The sequence below is a fragment of the Mya arenaria genome, chromosome 15, assembly GCF_026914265.1.
Source record: "Mya arenaria isolate MELC-2E11 chromosome 15, ASM2691426v1".
NCBI lineage: Eukaryota > Metazoa > Mollusca > Bivalvia > Myida > Myidae > Mya > Mya arenaria.
The window spans coordinates 3,189,489-3,215,646 of record NC_069136.1 but is presented as its reverse complement, the minus strand read 5'-3'; the positions used below and the strand labels follow the sequence as shown (position 1 = coordinate 3,215,646).

Genomic DNA, 26,158 nt, shown 5'->3' with positions numbered 1-26,158 from the left:
ATATAGTGTAATCTCTGAACAATCAAATAAATCATGGCTAGCTCTTGAGAATGCCAATACTTGGGGACAGTACAGGACACAACTGGAGCCACAAAACTTGCAGTTACCTAGGGCCATGCTTCCAAACAGCCTCTGCAAGTCTGAGTCTAGATTCAGAAAAGTATCATCTTTATTTAATTTGTTTAATAAAAATAAATGTTAATATTTGTTTAGTTTCAAAGAGTTATAAAACTCAGCAAATGTCAGCATCAATTCTCAACTAGAGAGAAAGTTACAATAAAATAAAGATTTGCAGTTATGAACTCAGACTTCTCAGATTGAAGCTTCTTTACTCATGAGGCCCAATGCCGTATAATTTTAGTATACTGCGTATGTAATCTAAAACACCTTTACTGGAAAATAAATATTATCTTGGCATGTTGTGCAAAAAAATGTGCGAAATATATTCAACACAATCCAACTCGTTCTGGAAGCCATTCTTGTGTGTACGTTTTTCAGTGTGAACATTTTTATGAGTGAAGGCACCTGACTATAATTATGATAAAAAATGCTCTTCTAGTCATGACAATCATGACAAGATAGGCTCATGATGCCCATGCTTTCACAAACGTTTACAACAAGATCTGCTATCAACAGACAAGTAGATTTCAAAATTGCAATGCCATTATTATTTCTGCATTACAACTGCTGTGATTTATATTCTTTGATTGTAAACTTAAGGCACTTTTAAGTGATAACGATTGCGCAGAATCACCTTCTTCAGCCAGGTATTTCTCTCCATCTTTACTGATATTTTTGTCCGGTAAAAATGAGCTAATGGATAGAAAGTAAAAGAAGACAATGTTTTTTATCACTGAGATAGAATGACAGATCAGGCAGAAATCCCTGAAGGCACATCTGCAAGTCTGCTAGAAGAATTGATCTTTTTCATGCTAAGAAACTAGACAGAACAAAACTAAGGGCATAATGTTTTCAACGTAATACATAAATGATTACGTGGTATATTAGTAAAAATGTGAAATAACATACAGAGAATATACCCTATAAAAACAATATATGTATAACAATATTTATGTATAACAATATTTAGTAACTGTAGTTTTATTTCTTATATATGAAAGAGTGATATATCATCAATAAGCCCAATAATAGACGGAGAATATAGCTTAACAATATAAATTTAATATTTTGTGCAGCCAAGTTGATCCAGGAATACATACTGCTCTAACTGTTCAATATGGCCATCAAATAAACATACATTGTGGGCGCAGATGTTGAACACTGGTCAGATCTTTGGACAAACAAAACAGTGTTTGAACATCTGCATCATGTCTGTGAGAATAGCAGGTTTAAGATCAAAAGGGTATTGGCAAGACTGAGGTTTCATAGGTCAAGGCCAGAATTCAGATGCCAAAAAGGAACCGGACATGGGAGTTGATCTTGATATCTATACCCATGAGGCAAAATGATTGATTCTCTCAGGGACCATATATGTGGGACATCTTGGCTATTGTGTTTTGGGTTCAAAATTATACTTAACTAGATCTGTAAAAACTACAAAGGGTTGAATGAGTGCGACGTTGACTAATTATTAGCTAAAAACATAAAATGCATGAAAGGAAATTCCTAAGCAAATTCATATCCTAAAAACTTAAACATTATCTTTATACATTATCTTGAACATTATTCTATAACATTCACAGCTAAGCAACAGACAGAAAAAGGTTACCCAGACATGAAGGTGTGATTTTCAATAGCAAGTTTGCATCTCTAAGGAACATCCCAAGGACAAACAATCAATTATTCTGAACAAATTTTCAAACATAAATCTAACATTTAAGACATTTAAAATTCTAGCCTGTGAGAATATGGTCCCCAGGGATGGTATCACACCTCTTTGCCAAAATAGAATGCTTTAAGTTAAACATTAAAGGTACACAATATCAGTTGGTGCAATTTTTATTTTTCATTTTAATGCATTTTTATGTTTAACTCATTTGACATACTATTAATACTAAATTATCAAAACAATTTTTTAACCGTTAACCAACATTTCTATGTCTATTAAGGGCCACAATTTGTATTTCGGATAATATGGTGTTATGTAACCTTATTGTATGATGGCTATTAATAAATGTGTTAAGTATGAAGTCAATTGAAAGCGTTTAGGATAATATAGAGTAACATAACCTAATTGTGTGATGGTCCTCAAATTTGTGTATTGCAGTATTAAGTGAAAATGCCAACTTCCCCTAAAACTCTAATCGGATGCCGACGGGGACGCCGGGTTGAGTAGTTTAGCCCTTCTTTTTCTTCAAATAGTCGAGCTTAAAAGTGCCAAAATATTGCTCATATACTTTTATCTGTACATAATCACACACTTTTTTGTTTTGATCTTATATGTCAAACAAGTAAAACATTATAATATTGCATTGAAATAAAAAAACATTTTTATGCGTCAACTTTATTGTGAGCCTTTATAAAATTGCTTCTTTTTAAAACTATAGAAAAATCCAAAATAAGCTTTTTCACTTAATCTGATTTATTTCTTCATTAAAACACCACAGAAATGCAAAAAGCAGTTAAAATCTATGGCCCTGAAAATTGGCCACTGGATTAATGTGGAATTTATACCCCATATTTTACAAACTAATACAAGTTATCTGAGGAATGTTTACACATGCAATCAGTATAGTAAACAAGAAACATACAGGAATCAGTTTGCTTGGGTAATAATGAGGAAATGTAAACATATTAAAGGTTTACATGTCACTCAACTGATAAGCCTGATGCACCTCAAGACCAAGGGGACAGTATGGTTTGAGCCATGACAAGAATAATGGGGCTTTAGTTTATAATAGTTCTGATATAAATCATGCCAGAGTCCTTTTTCTGGCTAAAACCAGTACTGGTGTCTTTTCTAAACCAAAAAAAGATAACACGTATGCCAGTAGATCATCTTTTGCACCAATCAATTGTAACCACAGCCCCCCAAGGTCCGGGGAATAGCGGTGACTTTTGACTAAAGTCAGTCCCGGGTAAAATCCCCGTCAAATGCCCCTGCACCCTTGGGACATCCTAGCTGGTACGGCCCATTACCTGCTGTTTTCAGCATGAAAACAAAACCACCACACTAACTCGGCACCTGACAATTGACTGGTGCATTAACCCTCAAAGCTTCCTTGCAAGTCCTTACTAAACAGTACATCACACAATGGTGAGTCTATGTTGCTTTAGTCTAAGTTTTTTTTAAAAGGAATACTATAATTATTCCTGATAGTCAAAACATTCAATTGTTTAGGAGACCTTTTTTCTTTATATTTGTTCAAAATTTTGTGAATAGATTTCTGATAATAAAGTAATTAAAGTAATAAGTATGCGTAATAAATAACACCCAAACAAAATTATCTTTTTTTAGACATGGTGGCCCAACTTTTTAACAACTTAACAGTAATTAAAAAGCCACTCACTCTCAAATGCTCTTTTTATAAAAGAATTATACCACCCTTTAATCTTTTATTTTAAACAAAAATATCAAAGTAAACTTTCATAAATGGACCTTTGAATAGAGCATGGCTCTTGTGAACTAACTCAGAGAAACCAATGATCCCTTTAATGAGCAGAGCTAATGTAAACAAAGCCATGTGGAGTTGGGATGTAAATTTATATGAGCAAAACACTGTTTACAATTTTAAAGTCAAAACATGACTCAAATATATTTAACTTTTAATTAATATGATTGTCATTTATGTCTTGCTGTGTCTTATAATATTCAAGTGACCAACATTATGCCGTTGCTGTTGTTGCTGTTACTGTTTCAGATGATAATGTTGTTAATTCTGTTAACTATATTTAACAGCATTATAGAGCCAGCTTGTAAATGCATCCCAAAAAGTGAGTATTAATATTCAATTTCTGCATTATGAATTACGTCACACAACCTTAACCACTGCATAATAGAAGTACAGTCGGACAATTTTACGATACAAATGATGCCGCACATGTGTGGACTTATTTTTTTATTTTTTCCAGCCCCACCCTAGTTTAGATAGAAATAGCATAAAAATTATAGTGACTGACATAACAAGCATTGGTTGTTTCATCTTACCTCGACTAGTTGGTAGTAGTAGTTGTCCAGAATCCTGTAATACTGGAATGTATCCACAACTCTCACCACCATCTTGCTTGTAATTCACTTTAGGTGTTTTTTGATTATTTTGACACTGATAATGTGTTCATTGCACGCTATTCTGTCAACATTTGCACTTACTTTAATGTTTCTGCAGTAGATTCACTGATAGTATCAGCAACCTTGTCACAAGTCATTTGTTCTTGTCCATTAAAATGAATTTCAGCTTTCAATTTAATCACATCTGCATTTGTTTCACAATCAGACTCTTTGTTAAATGATTCATATGTTAAACCAGACTTTTAAATGCTTTGTGTCACATTTAAAAGTGATTTTTCCAACTCAAGTATCTACTTTCAAATAATTCAATGATTCCTCCATTTACAATATGGTCTTCCATGGCAATCGTTACCTATCCACTTCAGAATATGTCATCATTTAAACTCAATACAAATATATCATGTTACCAACTGTCTATCTGATAAAATGTCAGTCTAATTTGATGATAAATATCCTGCAAAAGAATTCATAAACACTATGAACTGTTTACAATTCTTTAAGAACTAAAACAATTCATCCAAATGTAAGTGTTTCATGCTATGCATTCATTATTTCATTTGTCATTACTTAAACAATCAGAAATCATGACAAGGAATTAAATATCTTCACAATCATTGTTTGTCCAAGAATATTATGAGTGACAGCATTATTGATGTCCTTGAGTTTAACATGACGTGTGATATCCATCCATTATTCATAATCTGTATTTCTTTTACCTAGGATTTTTGAATGATGCATGGTATCCAGATATAAGCATTCAGAAGCAGTGTTTATATATCACTTATTAATTCTTTAAGATTCTTAGAACCTATCACTTAACACCTAATATGACCTAAAAAAAAAATCTCACAGATGAAACATTGACCAAAAAGCCTCATGATAACCAACTGATGTAGAACTGTCCTGATCTGATAATCAATGTCTCTATGATAGGAAGAAGCCTTCCACAGTTTACCACAACCAGGATCATATTGCCAATACTGTATGGTCTGAACTGGGAACCAATACCTAACCAACACAGTGACATGCTATGGTATTAATGCCTTATTTGATGGTGTAGAATTCGTTGTTATGGCCAAGGCTTATTACATTTGCTCATCTGTAACCTTGGATCAGTTATTATATATTACTAAAGAAAATCCAAACAATTTAACAAGAATCATTGATAGCAGAAACAATAACAATGAATAATCTAATAACTATCAGACAGTTTGAAGAAGGGCTGATGTTTTAAGAACATCTTCAGTACAATCATATTCCTTTTGGTCTGGCAACTGCACCAGCATAATACCAAAAGGACATGATGGTTTTCACTTCACTCAGCCAAACCGATTCTGAATACTTTGGAAAAAACAAAACTGTAATTCTAATTATTGCTATTTATACAAAGCATTCATTAATTGTTTTCATCCAATGAACCATTTGACCATGAGCTAGCTTAAATAACAATAAGTCACCCACTGTCATTACATAATGTCTTTACATTGTTGTTTCTTTGTAACAATTAACAACCTCATTCAACAAGAACCTTGAAAACACAGCATGCTACTTCAAGACTCAATAACCATCATTATCACACTTGATCACTATTGATTTAAGCATCCATTTTTCACATTAATTGCTAACATAACTGTCAGTATTTTTTCTTTGAATATTTGATGGTTAACCAGGCATGTTATTCCAGAGGGCAAGACATATTTAGATATCTGACAAGAACTGGCTTTATTTAACAATGGCTGACCATGGTTTGAAACAAAGGAGAGCTGGTTTGACCTTGTTAGGTCATGTTTACAGTACATCATGGCCATGGTCACATTTTGCATGGGAATGTATAGACCTACTCTCATCCTATCATGGATTTTGGTCAGCAGCACTCACTGTTTTACCTTCAGCAGAACATTGTCAATATAACAGAAGCATACAGCTTATTTCAATAAGGTAGCACTCGCAAATGTTATTTTTACATTTAAAATGGTTCCTATCATCTCTTCTTCACTGAAACCTCATGAATCATCATTGATTTAAGTCATTCATGAAATCTCAAATCAATTGCTAATTTCCTTTTTAATGAAGATCTTATGGATTACAGTAATCAATGTCCACACTTCAACACTAGAACTGAAGGAGAAACCAGGTACTTAACCATCATTTGTCCAAATATCAATCAATGACAATTGCCCTGAACTTTGCAAGAAACTCAACGGAAATAAATTGAATGTGATTGTTGAAAGAAGCAAAGAGATACCACAAGACTTAAGTAAATTGTATCATATAATACATATTCTAAACACCACAACCTCAACAACAGGGCAAACATAGTAGCCAAAATAGAGACCCTGTTTAGAAGCTCAATGTAAGGGCCCAAACAATATTGAAGGATTAACACTTAATATTATATTAAAACTCTTAAACAGCAGATAGCTTATTATTCCATCACTAGAGTCAGTGTTTATCTGAATTTCCAGTGGTCTTTGGCAATGTGTTTGTGACATCTTTGAATATAAATATTGTTAGAAGTAATATGCTCCATTGGTGTTTAAAATACTGGTATTCCCTTTGTAAAGATTCCAGGTCCAATCAACATTTGTCCTTGAGGTCAAGTAAAACCTACAATTTCACATTTCACCTGCAAATTCAAATCAAACTCAACAAATCCCCTCATGAGGAACATTTAACTGTAACCTAAGACCTTACAAACCCAGCTGCACAGTTGTAACCAAAGCAATTTGAGTTTTATGAGCCTACCCTTTGCAACCAAAGTGACAATTATGTGCAAGCTTGTTTCATTGCATTGTTCTCTTCTAGCTTTTAAGTAATTTCAACCTTTTAACTACTCCTTTACATATGTGACAAATGACCTTTTGAGTAGTGGTTATCAAAATTTACTGTGGTTTTAACACTTAAGAATGTTTCCTTCAAAATAATGAATAATATTCTTCTAGATATTTAGATTGAGAAAGCAATCTAGCTAAATGTGCACTATAAAACTTCATACAAAAGTTATGTAAACTTTCTTCAAAAGTATATCATTCATAAATAATAATCCAAGTAAATGTTCATCAAAGAAAAATCACTTTTTTCAGAGCACTTAACCTCCAACACTTCTACAACCCACTTAACAGAAATGTGCCTTAATTGCATTCATAACTTGTTTAAGTTTTTCCTCTATTGCCTTTAATTAATTGGTTTCCTAATTCTAAAAAGACCTTTAAGCATTTTGACAGTTAAATGAATGACTTCTTCTAGTAAAGCATAAATGTTTGCCATGATTTCTGAGAGAAAAAGCTTAATGAGCAGACAGGTGCATTGAAAGATATCTCCATGATTCTGATCAAGATAGTATGACCCAAACAATGACTTGGAGGTTTTTCTCCACTCTTTCATTGCTTAATGACATTGAACAAAAAGGTCATGATTAATATCTGTTAAAAGTTAACTTTGGAGTATTTTAAGTTTTATTATGTAAAATAAAAAGTGTTGTTTTCTTTAACTGTCACAGTTTTAGACATTATTTTTTGTTTAAAAATCAATAATAGCAAAATATACAACACCACAAAATAATATTGAACTCTAGTATTCACATCACATTATTATATCTCCAGCAATAAAGAAATCAAGAAAAACAATAATCCAACATTGACAACACACTTCTCTGGTCTGATAAGATCTCTGAAAATTGTTTCACTCAATACTGTTCACTGGGAGGTAGGATTGTGCTACTGTGCTGAGTGGCTCTTTATTGATGGAGGCTGAAAAGGGTACTTGTGAATCAATACATCTAAGCCAATGGCAGCAAACAAACTTGTCATGTGACTTAGAAACAGCCCTCAAAGATGGGAAAAGTTAGTTCAATTTTAAGCATATTTTGTTTCTTAAGAAAATGAGTATTTGCTTTTTCAAATGGCATACATTCCACCACAATACTGTTATGTCCACAACTATTTCATCAACAATGGGCATACAATAATGTAAAAAAAGAAGTAAAAACATACTTGCAAGCACATTTAAAAGTCACTGTAATTTTTCATTTAAAGTAATGAAGACAAATGAATATGTCAGAAGTCAATGTCCTGCAAACTACATAAAACACAAGTACCCTACTACTGTGAAAATAGGTGGGTGGGAAATAAGTGTGGTGATAATGGATTTTTGTATCCAGAGACAGTCTTGGCATTTAAATGTCTGATAAACATCTTTGTGCAAATCACATTTACATTTTCAGGAAATCTAGCTCTTAGACCTTCAACTCATTCAATTCAAACTTTTTAAGCATGTTTTATACTCCTCGAAATGGACATCAACAATAAACATTTACTAATATATCATGCAGTTCCTAATTGTTCACAAAATTCTCCAGATCATAAATTCTCTAATTGCAGCAGTCAGTCTCTGATATTTCATATGGTTATTGAATTAGTTGGCACTAAAGGAGAAAATTGTCCATACGAAGCCAAGATCTTTACCAAGAACTGGCAGTATATCAGATTACTGGAGATAATGATATGGCTTTAAAACTTCATTAAATGTAATGCACAACTTCAGATCTTGATAGAATGGTAACACAACAACCAAATACTAAAAATATTATTTTCCTGGTGGTTTACTGTATGCAGAAGTCAAGACCAGTTTATGAAATAAGAAAGGCTGTTATTGTTTTGCTAAAGGGGAAAAAAACTTAATTACGAAACTAATTACTGAATTTACAATTTCAAGTAACACTGTGTTTAAACTGGAAAAGACCTGTACATCACTAAACTTGCCATGAAAACACACTGTAAGGGACACCTGCCTTGTGGTTAGATTTTGTTCAAAAACAGAACCTAATACTAGTAAGAAAACAATGCAACAGGTAATCATGTAATGTCTTCATTTAAAAAGCATTTGTTAGGGGGAGATTACACATGTCATTACATTGTGAAAGCGGCATCTGGCTTCCACTTCAGTGATAGGGGCAAAAACAAATTTCAGGGGTACTACAATGCAAACAGGTAGTTATAACAGTTGTCTAATAGGGTAAAGTATTCTCAATTTTGCAATTATTACAATCAGCAAATTTTACATAAGCACCTGCACCAAAACATGTGCCAGCCATGAAGTCAGACAATTGGAATGGGATGAATGGTAATTATTGAGTTTTCTTTGGCAGTAAGAATATCAGGGACATTCAAATAATAATGCACAGCCCCCTCTGGATAATGCTTTCATCAACTTGCTGTATAAATATCCAAGAAAAGGGGAGAAAAAATCAAGACATCTCAGACCTGTGCCAATCAATGTTTTTAAACAGTAACAAGTAGTTCATCCCCATGGCAACCAAGATCCTTTTCAGGGGTGACATCAGTAACAGTATGTTCATTTCTTTCTCTAGAAAAGAGCCAAGCTAAGAGAAAAAATGAGAGGGTAGAAGAAAGTGTAATTGGATGAAAAAATGAGAAGAGAAAGCGAACAGTCCAGATAAATGAACTTACTTCATTTGTTATATTGCTGGGTACCTGAATCAATAACATGAATGACATCAGACACATTGTGTTACCTAAAACTGATGTACATTACTTATCCCATCCTTATTTTAAGAAAAACAAAATAAACTAGCAATGAGGCATACATAATGATTTCCCTTTCTGCTACAAGTATTCCAAAGGATTGAGTTTTTTTTAAGGTTGACAAACATTTTGAGTAGTAATACACCAAACCCCCCAAGCTGATTTAACATTTGCAGGGTGTGTTTGATTATCCCAGTGCTACCCTATTCATGTTTCATCATAGGCCTGATTACCCAAGTTCATTTGATCTTGAAGGAACAAACATTCTGATCAGGTACTTATTAACTGAAACATAGCAAACAAATTAACACAGCATAAACATTTCACTTCTTGGGCTAAAGGTTAGAAAATCAAACCCACCCAAACTGCCAGCCAAAATTAACCACATCTAATTTGCACATACTTTATTATGATGAAAGCATTACAAAACATAAACAGGAACAGGTTCTGATTAATCTGGAACAGAATTCCTACATTATCAAATGTTTCCTTGTCCTGTTATTCACAAGAACCCCACAGGAAAGGTATGATTTCCAATCAGAAAGATTCCTTTTTGCAGGTTTCAAAAATAAAGGGAGTCCGGGAGTCAAGGGCTTCCAATTTTTGCCTGGGCTTGTAGAATTTTGGGCTTGGGAGTCAGATAGGCTCCAAATTCTTGCAAAAGATTATGGAAAATATATGCTATATTTGTGCATTATTCATCCCTTGGCTTTCTTAAAATGTGTTTAAGTCAATTCTTGCTTAGATATTGTAAATAGACAATCATTAAATAAATTTGATATAGAACAACTGTGAATTTATGATTGACTCGGTCATCTATAATTTGCATGAAGGCTACTAAGATTCCTTTATTTAAGTCTTCGAAAATATCTTCTAGTCAAAGACAATTAACATAATGTATGCTAGTGTTTGACCAATTCCTTTCGTAGGAGCACAGTTATGGCACTGAGATGAAAGTTGCTTAGACTCTTACTAAGTATTTGCTTCATAATGACAACCTCTAAGTGTAAATAGATGACCTTGTCCTTTGGGCTAAAAGCATTAGTTGTATGCATCGCACATATCCCAATGATGTTCTACATGTTATTATTTGATTGAAATTGCATCAATTATTACATTATTCATATCAAGTAATTAATTTATTACTGAGAAAAGATGGATAAATGTCTTACTTATAGACAACAATGCAATGACTTTGTCAGCCTTCAGGTGAAAAAAACAACACAGACTGCTCAAAGTGTGGGAACTGATCTATTCAATAACATTGTCCCAATTAACACACACCAGACCACCAGAACCAATATCCTGCCCAAGGAAGAATCATTCATCAAAACAATTTGCCAAAGTTTCACCATTAATCTTTTAGTGTTATCAAAAGATTTCCATATTATCTAAGTGGAACATGTATCAGTCCAAAATATTTCTGGAACTTTTCATATGCTATGTAAATCAAATCATGAAGTCAATCTAGAAAGGACGAGCAGTAAATCAAAGCCCACTGCACATGATTGCAATTTCCATCAAATAACTGTCAAAACAGGCTCACAGGCACATTTTCTGAATCAATATAAATCTTTGGGGAGATTTTTTTTCTAATCTGCTAATGCATGCTTTCTGCACATGAGCAATAGACTCCTTGGAGCATGTAAAGTATGATAATGCATGTCTCCTCTGTCACAACAGGGAACTGTAAACAATGCTGACAATAGACTTTCCTGGAATCATACAGTCAATTTATTGCTTGCATGATTGTGTTACCAGGAAAAACAGAAGGACTAAAATATATTGTAAAATCAATGCTGCAAATGAATACACTGCACAAAATTCTGCATACAAAATCTAGAAGCAGTATATATAAAATAAAATGTTGATTTTTTTTAAAATGTTTACATTTTTAATAATGTAAATTTTGCAGTTTTTTTGTCTGAAATTTAAATTGACATTAAGATAAGTTGTATTTTTTAACATATTGAGCCTTTTTGTAACAACATTTTTATGGTATGATGGGATAATATTTATGCCTCAAAAGTCACGTACCACAACCATAGCTGTGTAGGAACTGTGAGAAAATACTCAGACATGGGGTCACCACAAATATACTTGTAATCATCAAATAAAAGTCCAACCAAACTGGAACAACAAACTCAAGTGCAGTGCACATGCTCCCAGGAGTCAGACTTGCTGTAAGTATTGCTGACCACTTCCTCATTTCCTCATTTAAATGTCATTATACATTTGCAAAACACTTCATAACAATGTCAGAAATGGAATGAAAGAATCTTATTACAGAATACAACACCTAGTCTATAGAACCAGACACCTTAGTCCTAAACAAAGATACATAAATGACCATCATTTTATAGCTATTCAACACTGATGGACATTTTCACGAGGGAATATGGTGAGAAAATGTTCACAGAGTTTTGTACAAAGGACAACAGTTCTGAAGTACAAGCAATGAAGTATCTGATTATTTTCTGGATACACTAATAACTTCATTCCAAGCAATTCAAAATCAAAGAGGAAAATGCTAGATGGAGGACACTGTCATTCCATTCTTGATCAAAGCCATCTTGATGCATAACACTTCAACCACATACAGGACTGTTGGTGGAAGCCATTTCACAAGTGAGATCTAAACATGACAAATATGTATTATTTTGATGGAGACAAAAACTCCTGCTCAATTTTAAAACAGCAGATTTGGAAAAAATCGTGATAATCATTTGATTTTTCTTTTCTAGTTATCAGCTCATTTAAATTAGCAGGAGGTCTCTATTTAATATGAACATAGGGTTTATAATTACACCAAACTTGTTCTTCCTACAGCCTGAATTGCCATTCTTCCCCAAATTCATTCTTTCTATTGGACTGCTCCCAAATTTGTTTATGTTCTGTATGGACTGACTTGTAAGTATCAATATTTTTTTCAATGATAAAACACTTTGGCCCTGTGAAAAAAACATTGCTTTTAAGAAGTTAACAATAGTAAACCACAATACCATTACTAAAAGGTACCCAGAACAGACAACCATAAATTATGATAGACAGGTGCCTGTTTATTGGACCGTTCCAGGCACTTACAACTGTATATGGCCCGGAACTCCGACATCATGCCACCAATAACCATTCCATTTTTTCTTTCATCATAAACATGGAACCAGCCATCTTTGTTTCAAAATTTTAATGAAATACTACTATTAATACTTATCTGTATTTGCTATATTTAAGAAGGTGCACTTCTTTCAAATAAACATGTTTAAGTAATTTTTATTTTTTTCTGAATACAGCAATAACATACTGGGATTAAGCAATTAAGAGTCTATAATTAGACCTAACCCAGGTGTAGGTGGATGCTTGAACAATGAAATCACATGGCCATTCATTATCTGTCTGGAAAGTGCATTTATGTGCAGTTAAAGACATGATGGTTTATGCTACTGGTACAAAGGATGTTCATGTTCATGAAAAAAGAATGTGCCTGAATCCTGTACCTTGGAATCATGCAACACCCCCCTAATTATAAACAAAATATACAAGCTTCAATGCATCATTGCTTCCTGTGCAATGTTACCCTGTACCTTATGGAAAGTTTAAGGCATCTGGTTATAAACGTTAAATTTTAATTGTACTTAGGGGATCAAGGTATGAGTGAGCATCATCTTTAATGTTGTTTTCCCCTGTAGCACACGAGCTCATAAAGCCATGCTTTCACCAAATACATGTGTCTGACATTGATATAACAAGATTCATATGTTAAAACTTATATCTGATGCCGATGGTGCTGCTTTGGCTTATAATATTAGATATGTTTAAAATGATTTATGAGGCATTCAAAATATATTGATAAGAGTCTACTTCCTTTTGCTTAAATTGTTCAAGTATACCTTTCGATCTTGATATTACGGTATGTTTTTGTTTTTTTACACAAATGATATCACAGAAATAATTAAACTCCAGAGTAACTCCTATTACTTTGTATCGCAGAAGTATAAAAAATTGTTATTGACTTAAATAATTTTTATCACCCAAGAGAAGACTTCAGAACAATTTGGGAAACTCTATACATAACAATAAAACCACTCATTAACACTTCAGAAGTATTCGCAAGTGGCATACTTGACCAATCAAAAGGGTCATAAGTTTTCCTAATGAGCATGAAAAGAAGAATATGATTGGTTTAATTGACAATAATGACCAATGAAATTGCTTCAACATTATTTAGTGACCAATGGAATTTGGACAATTGAAAACAGATGGTGCATGAAGTGAGAATTGCAGAATTGCAAAACTGACTTGAGGAATGAGTATCACTTTTAACATGGCTGAACTAGCATGAAATATGACCATTCCATGGGGGCTTCAGATCAAAGAGAAAACTAAACCATGGTACTCAATAATATTTACATGACGTGAAAGCAACCCAACTAACAGATAATCTGTAACAGGAATTTGATTCCATATTATGTCATTAATGAAACTGATGCTTTCTCAAAAATAATTCCAGAATAAAGATGTGCTTCAGAAACTGCAGTTTTCTAAATAAAAAACATCCAAAGCCAGTGAAAGAAACCCATACTGTAAAGAACCAGTAAGGTCTAGTTTTTTTTTCAACTAAAACATAGATAATGTGATATCATCATCTTTATATTGTCATGAATGAATTTCCCTTCTTCTGTAATAGGGAAAAAAATCTACTGAAATTGTAGTCATAAAATTTAATTCAACAAGCATAACTGATTACAGCTGTAGAGACTACCAGGCCAGGAGTTTCATAAAGCAATTGTTTTCCTCTTGAGAGAAATTATCATCACAATCATTATATTGACACGCCACAATATTCCTAGCTCTTAAACACATTGGGATGCACTTGAATTCACAGTTATTGTGCATGTTAAATGCTTGTAATAGAAGGAAACAATTAACCACTGCAATACATAATGCAATATTTAAAACATAGCTTCCAGGTGTTATAGATTTCTAATAGAAATTAAGTGCTCTTTTCAAGCAAAAGATAAAAGCTTAATTTGCTCGGAAAATCTATATCTTTATCTTTTGAAATGGAATTATAATTGTATTTCCCGACACATATATGTGTTTTTTTTATATTATAAAAAGTAAAGAGAGATTTACAGAAGTTTGAAGGTTAAGACATCAGTCTAGCATTATCTCAAGTGAAATGGCAGCACTTGGAAATTAAATCTCAAGTGTATGAGGCACATTTCATGTCAAATATCTAAAAACTTGTGAGAAAAGTGTACAAGTCAAGAGGCTAGGCAACCAGGGGAGAAAAAGGTCTAAACATTCACATGCTTACAGGGTTCTAATTGGGACTCGCATACTCACAAAATGCAAATGAATTTAAAATAAATGCAAGTGACTTTTGCCAAAATAGCTCGTATAAGTCTGTGAGTGGATAATAATTATAATAGGCTAGTTGAAAACCTGACTCACAAATATAATATAGCTAATAAAGCTAAATTTTAACGCTGGCTTATAATTCTATCCTTTTTGTCAAAAGGGCCCATCTTCATATGAAAAAACAACAACTGATGAACCTTTTTAGCAAAAAAACGGATGAATTGTAAATCTGGTTGACTTCCATTGAAACATTTTTTGAAAGCTTCTGACCTGTGTTTGTAAAATAAATGTTTGAAATTCTTAATAAACCTGTACAATTGACTATCAACAGATAGACAGGTTACAGAAATGTCTAAACTTTCTTATTACTTCTTATCATTCAATGTCTATACATCTTAACTTAACAATATTTCAAATCAACTTAAATTAAGGATAAGCTCTTAAGCATTTAATTCTATGAAAGCAGACGGGTGCCCATCCATGCTGTCTTCAAAAGGGAAGAAGGATGCAACTGAAAAAGAACAAGGTGCAAGCAGCTTGCACCCTTCCATTACTCTTCAGCTAAACCCCTGAATGTCAGGCAAACTGTATACACTGTCTAGTCTCATTACGCCTTTCATTTTGTAGGCAGCCCCCATGTCTAAAAATCTGGGTTTTCAATCAATCTTGAGAGTGATGATTCAATGCAGCAAAGAAGTGACTGGCCCCTATTACTCAGAGGAGCAGTTGACAGGCAGAATGAGAAAATCTGGCTTAATGAACCTATCAATAACAGGGAAATGGAAACTGCTTCTCCTAACAAGGGCTTTGTCATGGCTCACAATAACAGGACTGATTGAAGTCTCCATTTGAACCTTTGATGTGTATTTCAGCTGCTTTTTTTCTTCTTTTTAGCAATGAAACCTTATATCTACAGCCTTAAAGTGCTTTCTCTTTGCTACATTATAGCTGGAATAAAAATATGCTGGTACAAAAGCATAACTTACAGTAACAAGGCAAAATGTCAGGCTGTTCCATTAATTAGAACAAACACCCTCTAACAGGGGTTATACTTAACAATAACTAAAGTCAGTTGTCAGCCTTAGCTATATACATGTATTAATTGTCTATGGAAACAATTGTGTACCAAGTTTCATTTGAATACCTTCAACAGTATCTTGGTAATGGCCAATGTTGAAGACTTTGAACAACAACGAACCTGACTGCATTGCACCTGATGGCTCTGAAAACACCTTAACTCTTATTATTTGAAAAAAATAAACAGCTTAAATATGTTTTGATCACCTATGCACAGTTTTGAAACCAGAAAACGATTCCAAATTTTACAACTCACATCTAAAATACCTGGAGATCTTCAAAATTGTTTTTTTGCTTTTATCAACATATTTAAAATGCTGCGTACCTCTTAAAGTCATTAATAGCCTTTACTTGAGCAATTTCTCAGAATTAAAAAAACAACTCTTTTAAACCTTACGGGATTGGCAGAGGGTTCCTGGAAAGATCAGAAACATTATGTGTCTCAGGAATTTTCCAATGCAAATCAACCACAAGACAATTTCTCTTCTACAGAACATTTTATATGAGCTATAAGACATTTTATGGGTGTGCCAGGAGACAATTTTCAAATCAAACATTGTATAACAATTTTTATATTACGTCATTGTATTATGTCATTCTAGCCATTATTTTGTATGCAATTTGGTCTCTGTTTCTCAACATTTCTGCCAAAACAAAATATATATATATATCAATGCTTTGTAAATCTACCAATCCCAAGACACACATTTCTTTGGGTAAACTGTTTATGCAGTTGTGTCAAAGAGGATGAACTTTTTGGAAACCAAGTGGAAAACATTCCTTGACTATTCTGTAGTCTGAAGTTGCGGTCTTAAAAGCTACTGGTCTGACAAAGCATTATTTTAAAGTTTGTAACAATCATTAAGTTTTCAATGTGGTAGATGTGAAAATTAGACGACCATGGAACACTCTGAATTACTTTTTGTTCTTGTTTCTAAGATTAAGTTGGCCCTGCGTTAATAATTAAAGCATTATTTCACTACGCAGTCGTTATCTTACGAAAATCATTAACTTATCTGCATAAAAATGCCCAAATCAATGAAAATCGATGGAATGTATAAAGAAAGAAAAAAATTAGTGTTGATTAAATGAAATACAGCTTCAATATATTAACAAATTTTAAAACATAGGTCCAATCTAGAGGCAAATGCCTGTTTATTTAAAAGTACAGAGGGCACATGTTTTTGGGGTGCAGGTAAGGAAGTGCCCTAAATGCATCTAAAGCTAATTCGAACGGACTACATACAGGACGCAGCCCGCCAGAGTTAACAAGTTAATTGGAGATTGAGTTCATTCTGAATACAAAATCTGGCAGTTTTTAATCGAAAAAAGTAAGTTCTGGTGAATTAAAATTCCCATATTTTTTCTCCCATATTGACATAAAATGTGCCGAGACACTAAGGTCCTCTAAATCTGTTAGCGCAACCTGAATATAACACTCCTTAATAGATAACTTGTCCATTCTACCATGAAATGGTATCATAGGAAATTTGATAAAAAAACTGTACAGAATTTGCTTAGAAAGCTATAAATATATAATCAAAATGCCAACAAGGAGATATGTTCCATTAGATACATGGCCTTATGAAAACCCAGCATGAAAACTGACAGATCAAGGTCATACAGGAGCCGGATTAAACAATTAAAGTCTCTGTCAGACAAGAACATAACATGAATAATTCTTTTAGACAAACTGTTTACTAAACTTGCCAACATCAATCCATTGGACGAAGAAAGGCCTGAGAAAACATATATACTCCCATGCAGGGCCCAGCAGTTTTGAGAAAATATTTTTGAAACATTGTTATCGTAGAACATATTTCTTACTGAAATGCTTAAATTTTGAAATAATAGCTGCTTTTTGGTGATGGCAAGTTATTCATAGTATAAATGGAAAAGATGACCATGAATATCATGAAATAATAATAACGTCTAGGTTAATATGACAAGTTTATGTCTTTCCTGCAGCTTATTTGTTAATATTTAGTCCTTATTCTAACTGATGTGCATATGGAATCATTGATGGTGACTGTATCAATCACACAAATTACAGTAATATGAACTAATGATGGGCAGAGATGACCAGTCAATCTCCATTACATCTGACAGAGACCAGTTTAATGAGCACCGGCAGCCTGCAACTGCCATGATATATGTAAAAATCGTCCCTAAGTGACTACCAACAGTATACAGCATATCTTCATCCCCCTCAATAAACCGTTAAATGAAATTATTACTATCTTCCTAATAACATGAATGCCTTTTTGTTACACAACATTTATAGATGGTATACCATTTACTTGTACATGTTGTAAACACATTGACAAACTTTCTGAAAATAATATATGTATTGTAGAAGATGAGTGTTTTTCAAGTTTTAATATAATATCTGTTCTTTTCTCGGTGGCAAGCATCACTACTATAAGATGCAGTATTACAATCACTATCAGCACTAACTGTCAAAAAAAGCTATTGTTTAAACCAACACCACAATATTCAACAACAATATCACTACCATGACTATCAACAACAGCATCATGGTTGGTAATCAGCATAACAGTCAATCATCATCATCATCATCATCATCATCATCATCATCATCATATCAATCATCATCATCAATCATCATCATCATCATCATCATCATCATCATCATCAATCATCATCATCATCATCATCATCATCATCATCATCCATATTGCTTTATTTAATACACTAATATAAACATTAACATTCCCTAAATCTCATTTAAAAAGTTAATCAAATCATCCATTTTTTAAGCTGAAATTACAATAATTATTTTCGTAATGAGGTACATTAAATTTGAAACGCAGACTTAAATGAGATCCAAAATGACTGCAATTTGCTTAACGAATACTACCGAAATAGCGAGGCCAAGAAGCAAATTACTCTGAAGAAAATTGTTACTCATTAACAACGTAAGAAGAAGAGCTGAATTACTCCCATTCTAGCACTCAGCTAATATCACTTCAATACTTTATGTGACTAATTATAAACATGTTAAAATGTGATCTTTTCTGAGCTTATCATAGTATTAACCAACTACAGATATTTAACAAACAAAGATCATTTGACAAGATAATCATGTATTCACACCGATGAATAATACACTTTTTTTATGTAATATATCTTGATGTGACTTTCCCTTACATTATACATACTTTGACAAAATTCTTAAAACTAGTGTATTGTAACTTCCATAAGCTATCATTTCTACTCAATAAGTAACTTAAGACTCTAAATTGGGCAATTACATGACAAAAGCCCATTATTATATAATGGATGACTCAAAAACATGGAAATTAGTCATCAAGGTTCAATTATGGTGTCCATTTACTTTGTGCCTAACAGTATAATAGTGCAAACATGCTCTGTATTTTACCAGATAATTTTTTATCTTCATAACTCTTGCGATTGATTTAACATTTTACACACAGTTACATCCCTTGAATTTCCACGGGGAAACACCGAAAAGACTTATTTTTTAATACAATTGTCCCCCACTATCTCTCTTTAATACAAACAGGTTTCCAAAAGTTGTCACTATAAATTTGTAATTTATAAGACGTGATAACCTCACCTTAAAGTAGTACTTTCAGCCTTGCAAGCTGACATACTAAACAAAGTTTTAGATAACAGTTTAACATGGTAACATAATTAATTACATAAACGTCTCTCTTTCCCAAAATATTTCCATGCCCCAGAACCACCCTGATATAAATATCCATAACTGTTAAACCAATTAAGATTTACCAGTCATATGATAACCCTGGACAACATGGATTCAATTTTATCTGTTGTGAAACAAACTAAGTAATTTTTGAGGGCGTTGGAAACCTGATTTTCATATTAATTTACAAAAGATTGTCATGCAAAGGGCAAGAACCCATTTACTGCATGTACAGTAATGGAAGCAGTTATTGAGTTCCTGCATTACGGTGATGACTCACCCTTCTCAGCACCAGAGTCCCGTCATCATCGTCATCCTGGTCGCGGTATCGGTTTTCCCGATTTCTCTCCTGCTCTTGTCGATTCTGTGGACTTGGTCCAGTTGGTGTATCAACTACAGGAGCAAGCAAATTTGTTCATGGTAGTAGTTATCAAAGGTCATGCTAGCCAAATTTGTTTAAAAGAGAAAATTAATGTGTGGTACAAGAGAGTTTCGATTGCTACGATTTAGTACAGAATGCTTGTAAATCTTGTATTTAACAAAATTCAGATTAACAAAATCTAATTGTTAAAAGTTTGGTTTTGGTAGAAACCAGTACAGTTGTCAATAATTCATTGCCACAATGAAATGCCCCATTTAAAGGGCTGTATAAATAAAGAAAGGTTAAATGTTCAACTTTATAGTGAACAGCCTTTTTCTAAGCTGTATTAAACAAAACTAACAATGTTAGTATTACAAAAAATAAGAAAGTATTTAAAATAAATGTAAAAAAATAAACTTTCCACTAAGATATTTGCTAAATGGTGGCCCTGAGGTCTTAACAAAGGACCTCTAGAGTCTGTGAGATAGACACTTTAACTAATAGATCATGTTATCTTTAGATCATGTTATCTTTTGAACAAACATGCATGAGAATCCGTTTATGAGTTAAGACGTACCTTCATGTACAACCATGGACGACAATGTTTTCAAGGTGTCCCGGTTGTAGCCCTCTGGAGGACTGAAGCAAGAACATACAAAGAATTACTTATATTGTCATGACAGTTTGAATTTCATCATTTCTTATATTCAATGCAACCTTAATTCCAAAGAGATTAGTTTATACTCATTTATTTAAGCCTGATTCTGAAGACAGCTTATAACTGATATGAATTACTCGTGTCCATGTTCTGGGCAGAGAAATGTACTTGTGTCATTTTTGAGAGGCCAAGAAAACTCACAGCCTCTTGGGTGGGAGGCAGATTCCTAAACCATAAGAACACTCTGAACATAGAAAGAGATTATTATTTATCCATTAAAGTAAAAAAGGAAGATTTGTAGGATTGAATTATATCATCACAAGGCAATAGAAAAATACCAGTTCAATCCAGGAACATCAAATATAACAATAACTTCTAACATTAAAGCCACTCTTTCAACTCACAGAGGCCTTGGGGGCTCGGAAGCAGGAAGTGTACCGTCACGATTCAGTGCTCCGACTTCATCATCCTCTTCTTCATCTTCATCGTCGCTGGCTTCATCATCAGCAACGACAACAGTTCGAGCTGGTGGGCGAATCTCAGCTCCGAGTTCATTCAGCTGTGCTGCTAGTAAGTCTAGGTCCTAAAATGTGAAAGAAAACCACTTCAGTTATTTAGTTTAGTATATATTTAATATCACTAACGCTACTCTGGCTGTTAGCAAAGGTTTGAGTCTGCTTAAGGTCTGCATTATGTCTTGGTGTATCATGAGTAAAAGTGCATGATACAAATTGGTTTAAATGCTATCTTAAACAACAATTGGGAGGGAGAGTTGTAAATGATGTCAATGAATTCAATATTCTAGCTCACAATGCAAGACTAAGCTTGACCTAATGGTAATATGCAGTAATACATAACAATCCTTGCAAACAGATCTCCCCTTACCTCAGGTTTGTTGGCGGATGACTGTGCCTGGTTTGGCCGATACATGGCGGAGTTTCTCACTTCGTGAGGTGAGCCATGGAGTTGGCCAGGGACGGCTCGGGAATCTGGAATAGGGAAGGCATTTACAAATGGTTCACAACTAATAAGCATTGTGCACATTGTAGCCAGCACTCTTGTTTGGTAAAACTATTAAAATGTCAAATTTTAAAGATTCTTAATCAAATATTGCAGTTCAAAAGTTCATTTTTCAAAACATTAAAACTTTAAGATGATTATGAATCATTATGTGTATATGACTTTCTACTTGTTTGCTGAAAATCATAAACCAACAACTATGATGAACTTTAATAATAAACATTATCATTGACCATCTCACATGCAATGAAGCTCATGAATGGCTGTATATAGTTCTGATCATACCAGTTAATTATAATCTTCGACATTATATCCCTTCTGCCATGCGCAGAGGCTTTTCAATAGCAGTTAAGCATCCATGTGACATACCAGACATGCATACATGTACTCTGTTTAAGTTGGAAATATCGCAGGTTCTTAAAAAAAGGGAATTTAACACCATTATTCAACTGCTGAAACATTCCATTAATATAGGCAATATTTCCCAAATTCATTACAATAGAATGTGCACTTTTTTTCTCTTGCATTTAGCTGCTACATGTGTGTAATCAAAGCGTAAAAATATGCCCATGCATGAAAGAAGCCCATTCAGATATTTGAACATGATCTCCACAAAGTATATATTTTCAATTCTGTAAGTTATTCTTTAACAATATAATAAAAGGGTTGAATTTCAAACTTCAGAACAGTATGGAATGAAAAACTAGATGGAAAATCTTTCGTAAAAGCCATACTTTCATTAGACAATTATTGATAAGGGTTTTCAATTCATTCGTGTTTAAAAAAAGCAGTCGTTGTAGACATGACAACAACAGACAAAAAGGAAGATTTCTAAATTCCATGCAACAGGCCAGTCATACGGATGCATGATGCTTTGAAGATGGATTTGTTTTATTATAAGATTAAAACGATAGAATTATGTGATTAAAACAAGATTCCTGTGTGTATATAAGTCATGTATAATAACCATGTTACCAGGCATTTCTGAAAATTTTGATTTAAAAGGAATTTTATACATCAAAACTTTAAACATCCCATAACAATTCACCTATTATTTCAATCAACATTAATCACACTTCATACTTCCAAATCTGATAGAGTCTATCCTTAAGTACCTTTGTTTCCGTCTTGATTACTAACAGGGTGCATTCTAGTGCTCTGTATTATCTATATTCTGTGCTACACTACATTTCAGAGAAAATGAATCTAGACTCAACTCTCATATTACACAAATAAATGAATTTCCCCAATCAAGTACACCACAGTAAACATAATATTGTCAAAGCTTTAATGTCAACACAGTTCAGATTCATTAACAGACATGTGAATAATTTTGTACTTGGCAGCATGGGTATCAGGTTTCTTGAGAATATCTTAGACGTTTTTAAGGTTTGCAGGCTGACTGCATTGACTCTGACAACATCAAAACTATCACAATACTTTTTATTAGATAAGAGAAGAGTCAACATAATTTTCTCTGAAGCCTATATTTTGTACTGGATTACACGATGTAAAACCTTCTGTATTTTCCTCGTTTTCTATGGCTTTATCTTGCCCCTTTTCCTCTTCCTCATCTTGATGGAATAATATTAAATACTGTACCACTACTATTTAATATGATAGTTAACAAAACTGTTTAATAAGTTGCTAAAGCTGTCTGCTGGACAAGCCAATACTGGTAAATTTGATTAGGTTAGGCCAAATTTAACAATAGACAAAGAAGACAAAGAAAAAATGAAATTGAATTTTCGGTCCAGTTAAATGTGGTAGCCAATTGCAATGTTTGCATTACATTTAAAGAAAACAGCATAACTACAATTTAATAACAATAAAAACATTCACATAATTTCTTCTTCTATAGTACTTGGTATTTAAAACAACTGCATGGCTCAAACTATTTGCTGTTGTATTAAATTTAGGGGCACAACGTCGTGCAAAATGCACATAACATAAATGATTGCAACAATGATTGAGTGTTGTGTAAATACAATATTGATAAAACATGCAAACAATATTGATCAGCAATATACATTATGTAACATAACAGGATTATTTTCAGCAATTTTTATAGCTGATATTGGGTTATGTCCTCAATACCATTTATTTCTTTTCAATTAAAAAAGATCTGTTTGAAAAACAGAATTATTTGTTTTTTTGTTGTTGAGGGCATAAAAGCCCACAAATAAATGGTTCAAAGAGTATTGAGTTAATATATAAATTCAACCAACATATTTATTGATCAAAAGATTTGTGAAAAACGAAAGTAAAAATGCCCGGATTTGAAGGGTATAGTGTATTTTTACAAAGTACCGAAAATGAACCTGCATAATCAAACCAACTTAAGAAGAACTTTATATGATATTTCTTTATGTACTATATGGGATGACTATTAAATATTAACAGAAACTAGATATTGCTATTTTGAAAAAAAAAACTCGTCTCCCGCTTTGTAGCTAAGAAGTAATCTATGACAGACATGAAATTTGTACTTTTGCCCTGGACACAAACCAACAGTGACCTTTGGCCTATTGACCTGTATATTCAATAGTAAACTACAAAAAGTCAGTGGTCCTGAATTGTTTTTGTCACTCTGACCTTCACGTACTGACCCCAAAATCAATAGGGGTCATCTATTAATCCTGGGTCCAAACATTCTTTAGTTATATAGCAGAAACCTTTTTTTGTATGAAGGTCAAAACGATCTTGACCTGTAACCTACTGATCTCAAAATCATTAGGTGACATCTTCCAGTCATGACTAACTGGCATACCAAGTATTCCTGAATGCAAGCCTTCTTTAGTTATTAAGCGGACACCATTTTTGAGCTTAGGGTCACCGCCTAAAGACTGTTTTCACATGAAGGTCACCATGACCTTGACTTTTGACCATTGCATCTCAAAATTTAAAAAGCATCATCTACTGGTCATTACCAACCTTTATACCAATTATTAAGTTCCTGGGTGTGAGCGAGCTATTGAGTGGAATGGAGGGTGACATACATTCATAATTTTGAAAGGAACATTTTTCTTTTCTCATTCATTATTATATTAAAATTAACAGGTCATTGAAAATTGAACTACTCTCATCAGGCTACAGTAGTGTACTAGTATTTTTTTAATAACGAAAGCCTTACCTATGATTCTAGGCTGCATAGGTTTGCTGGGTAACTGTTCATGAACAGCGTGTCTGGTTGGTGGCTGCAAATATACACAAGTGCACATTTCTTAACACATTTACAGGGCTTTGCCAAAGGCTGATGTAACATGGAGTTGTGACCATCTTGCACTAAGCCCTCCATTTGTAAATTTTTAGTATTTTTTTAAGTTTTTGTATTATCAATAAAAAGTTTTTGCATACCAGATTTATGTTTCTGGTCATATGAACAGTGCTGGAAGAAAATCAGCAAAAATGGCAACTTACTTGCAGGCTCAAATCCTTACATTCTATTTACCTTAGAAACTCATAAAACTTTGAAGCAAACATTACGCTAGATTTGCTGGCTTGTGCTGACCAGAGCTTAAAAACACAACATAAAAAAGTGTTTTTGTCCAGGACAATTCTTTAAGAAAAATCTGTCAACCACATCTAAAAGCATGCCTACCTGGAACTGATTAGAAACAGGCCTTTGGCCTTGAGCCCCTGAGTTCGGTCGCTGCTGTTGTTGCTGGTGATGATGGGGATGGTGGCCGTGGTGTCGGTCATGGTTGTCACCGTGTCCCCTCCCAGGGGGTGGCTGACCCTGGGGCTGTTTCACGGGTACGGGGCGGGGGTTAATATTTGGCACGGCATACGGTGACTTTGATTCCCTCTCCTGAATCCTAGCGAAGTTGCGGCGCAGGGTGGATTCCCCTGGCCCAATTTGTAGAATGGAACTGAAATTGAAATGTGTTGTCAACAACTTGATATCTTTTTATTTTATATATATATACCAGGTAATATACATCATTACAGGGTTAGAATTTAGCAATTTTATGCAAATACATATTTTTGTGAGTCGTCTTAGCGCTAACTCGCCAAAATGACAAAACACACTTGTTAAATCTATGTGATATATGATGACATTAAATATTAGGGATGCAAACAATTGGCAAACTTGATATTCGAATATTCAGTCATTCTTTCGATCGCATAATCGAATATTCGATTACGTATTTTATACATATTTATAGAAATACATATTTTAGAAGATGTAGTAAACTACTATTATTATTCGCTGAAATAATAGCCGGGATATATTATCCCATAATTTGTTGTAGCC

At 33.5% G+C, this 26,158-nt stretch overlaps 1 protein-coding gene across 4 annotated transcripts in view; it reads right to left on the bottom strand.

Moving 5' to 3' along the window:
• LOC128219722 (misshapen-like kinase 1) overlaps positions 1–26,158 on the bottom strand; it is a 59,758-nt gene that overhangs the window by 13,882 nt on the left and 19,718 nt on the right. For 3 of the 4 annotated variants that reach the window (XM_052927663.1, XM_052927666.1, XM_052927665.1), the window contains 7 exons: positions 25,502–25,772; positions 25,034–25,097; positions 23,418–23,474; positions 21,766–21,869; positions 21,285–21,463; positions 20,800–20,861; positions 20,142–20,254 (listed from right to left, as the gene is read on the bottom strand). In XM_052927663.1, coding sequence (XP_052783623.1) covers positions 20,142–20,254; positions 20,800–20,861; positions 21,285–21,463; positions 21,766–21,869; positions 23,418–23,474; positions 25,034–25,097; positions 25,502–25,772 — 850 coding nt within the window. The remainder of the gene's footprint in view (positions 1–20,141; positions 20,255–20,799; positions 20,862–21,284; positions 21,464–21,765; positions 21,870–23,417; positions 23,475–25,033; positions 25,098–25,501; positions 25,773–26,158) is intronic. The other variant, XM_052927667.1, reaches the window with a different exon arrangement.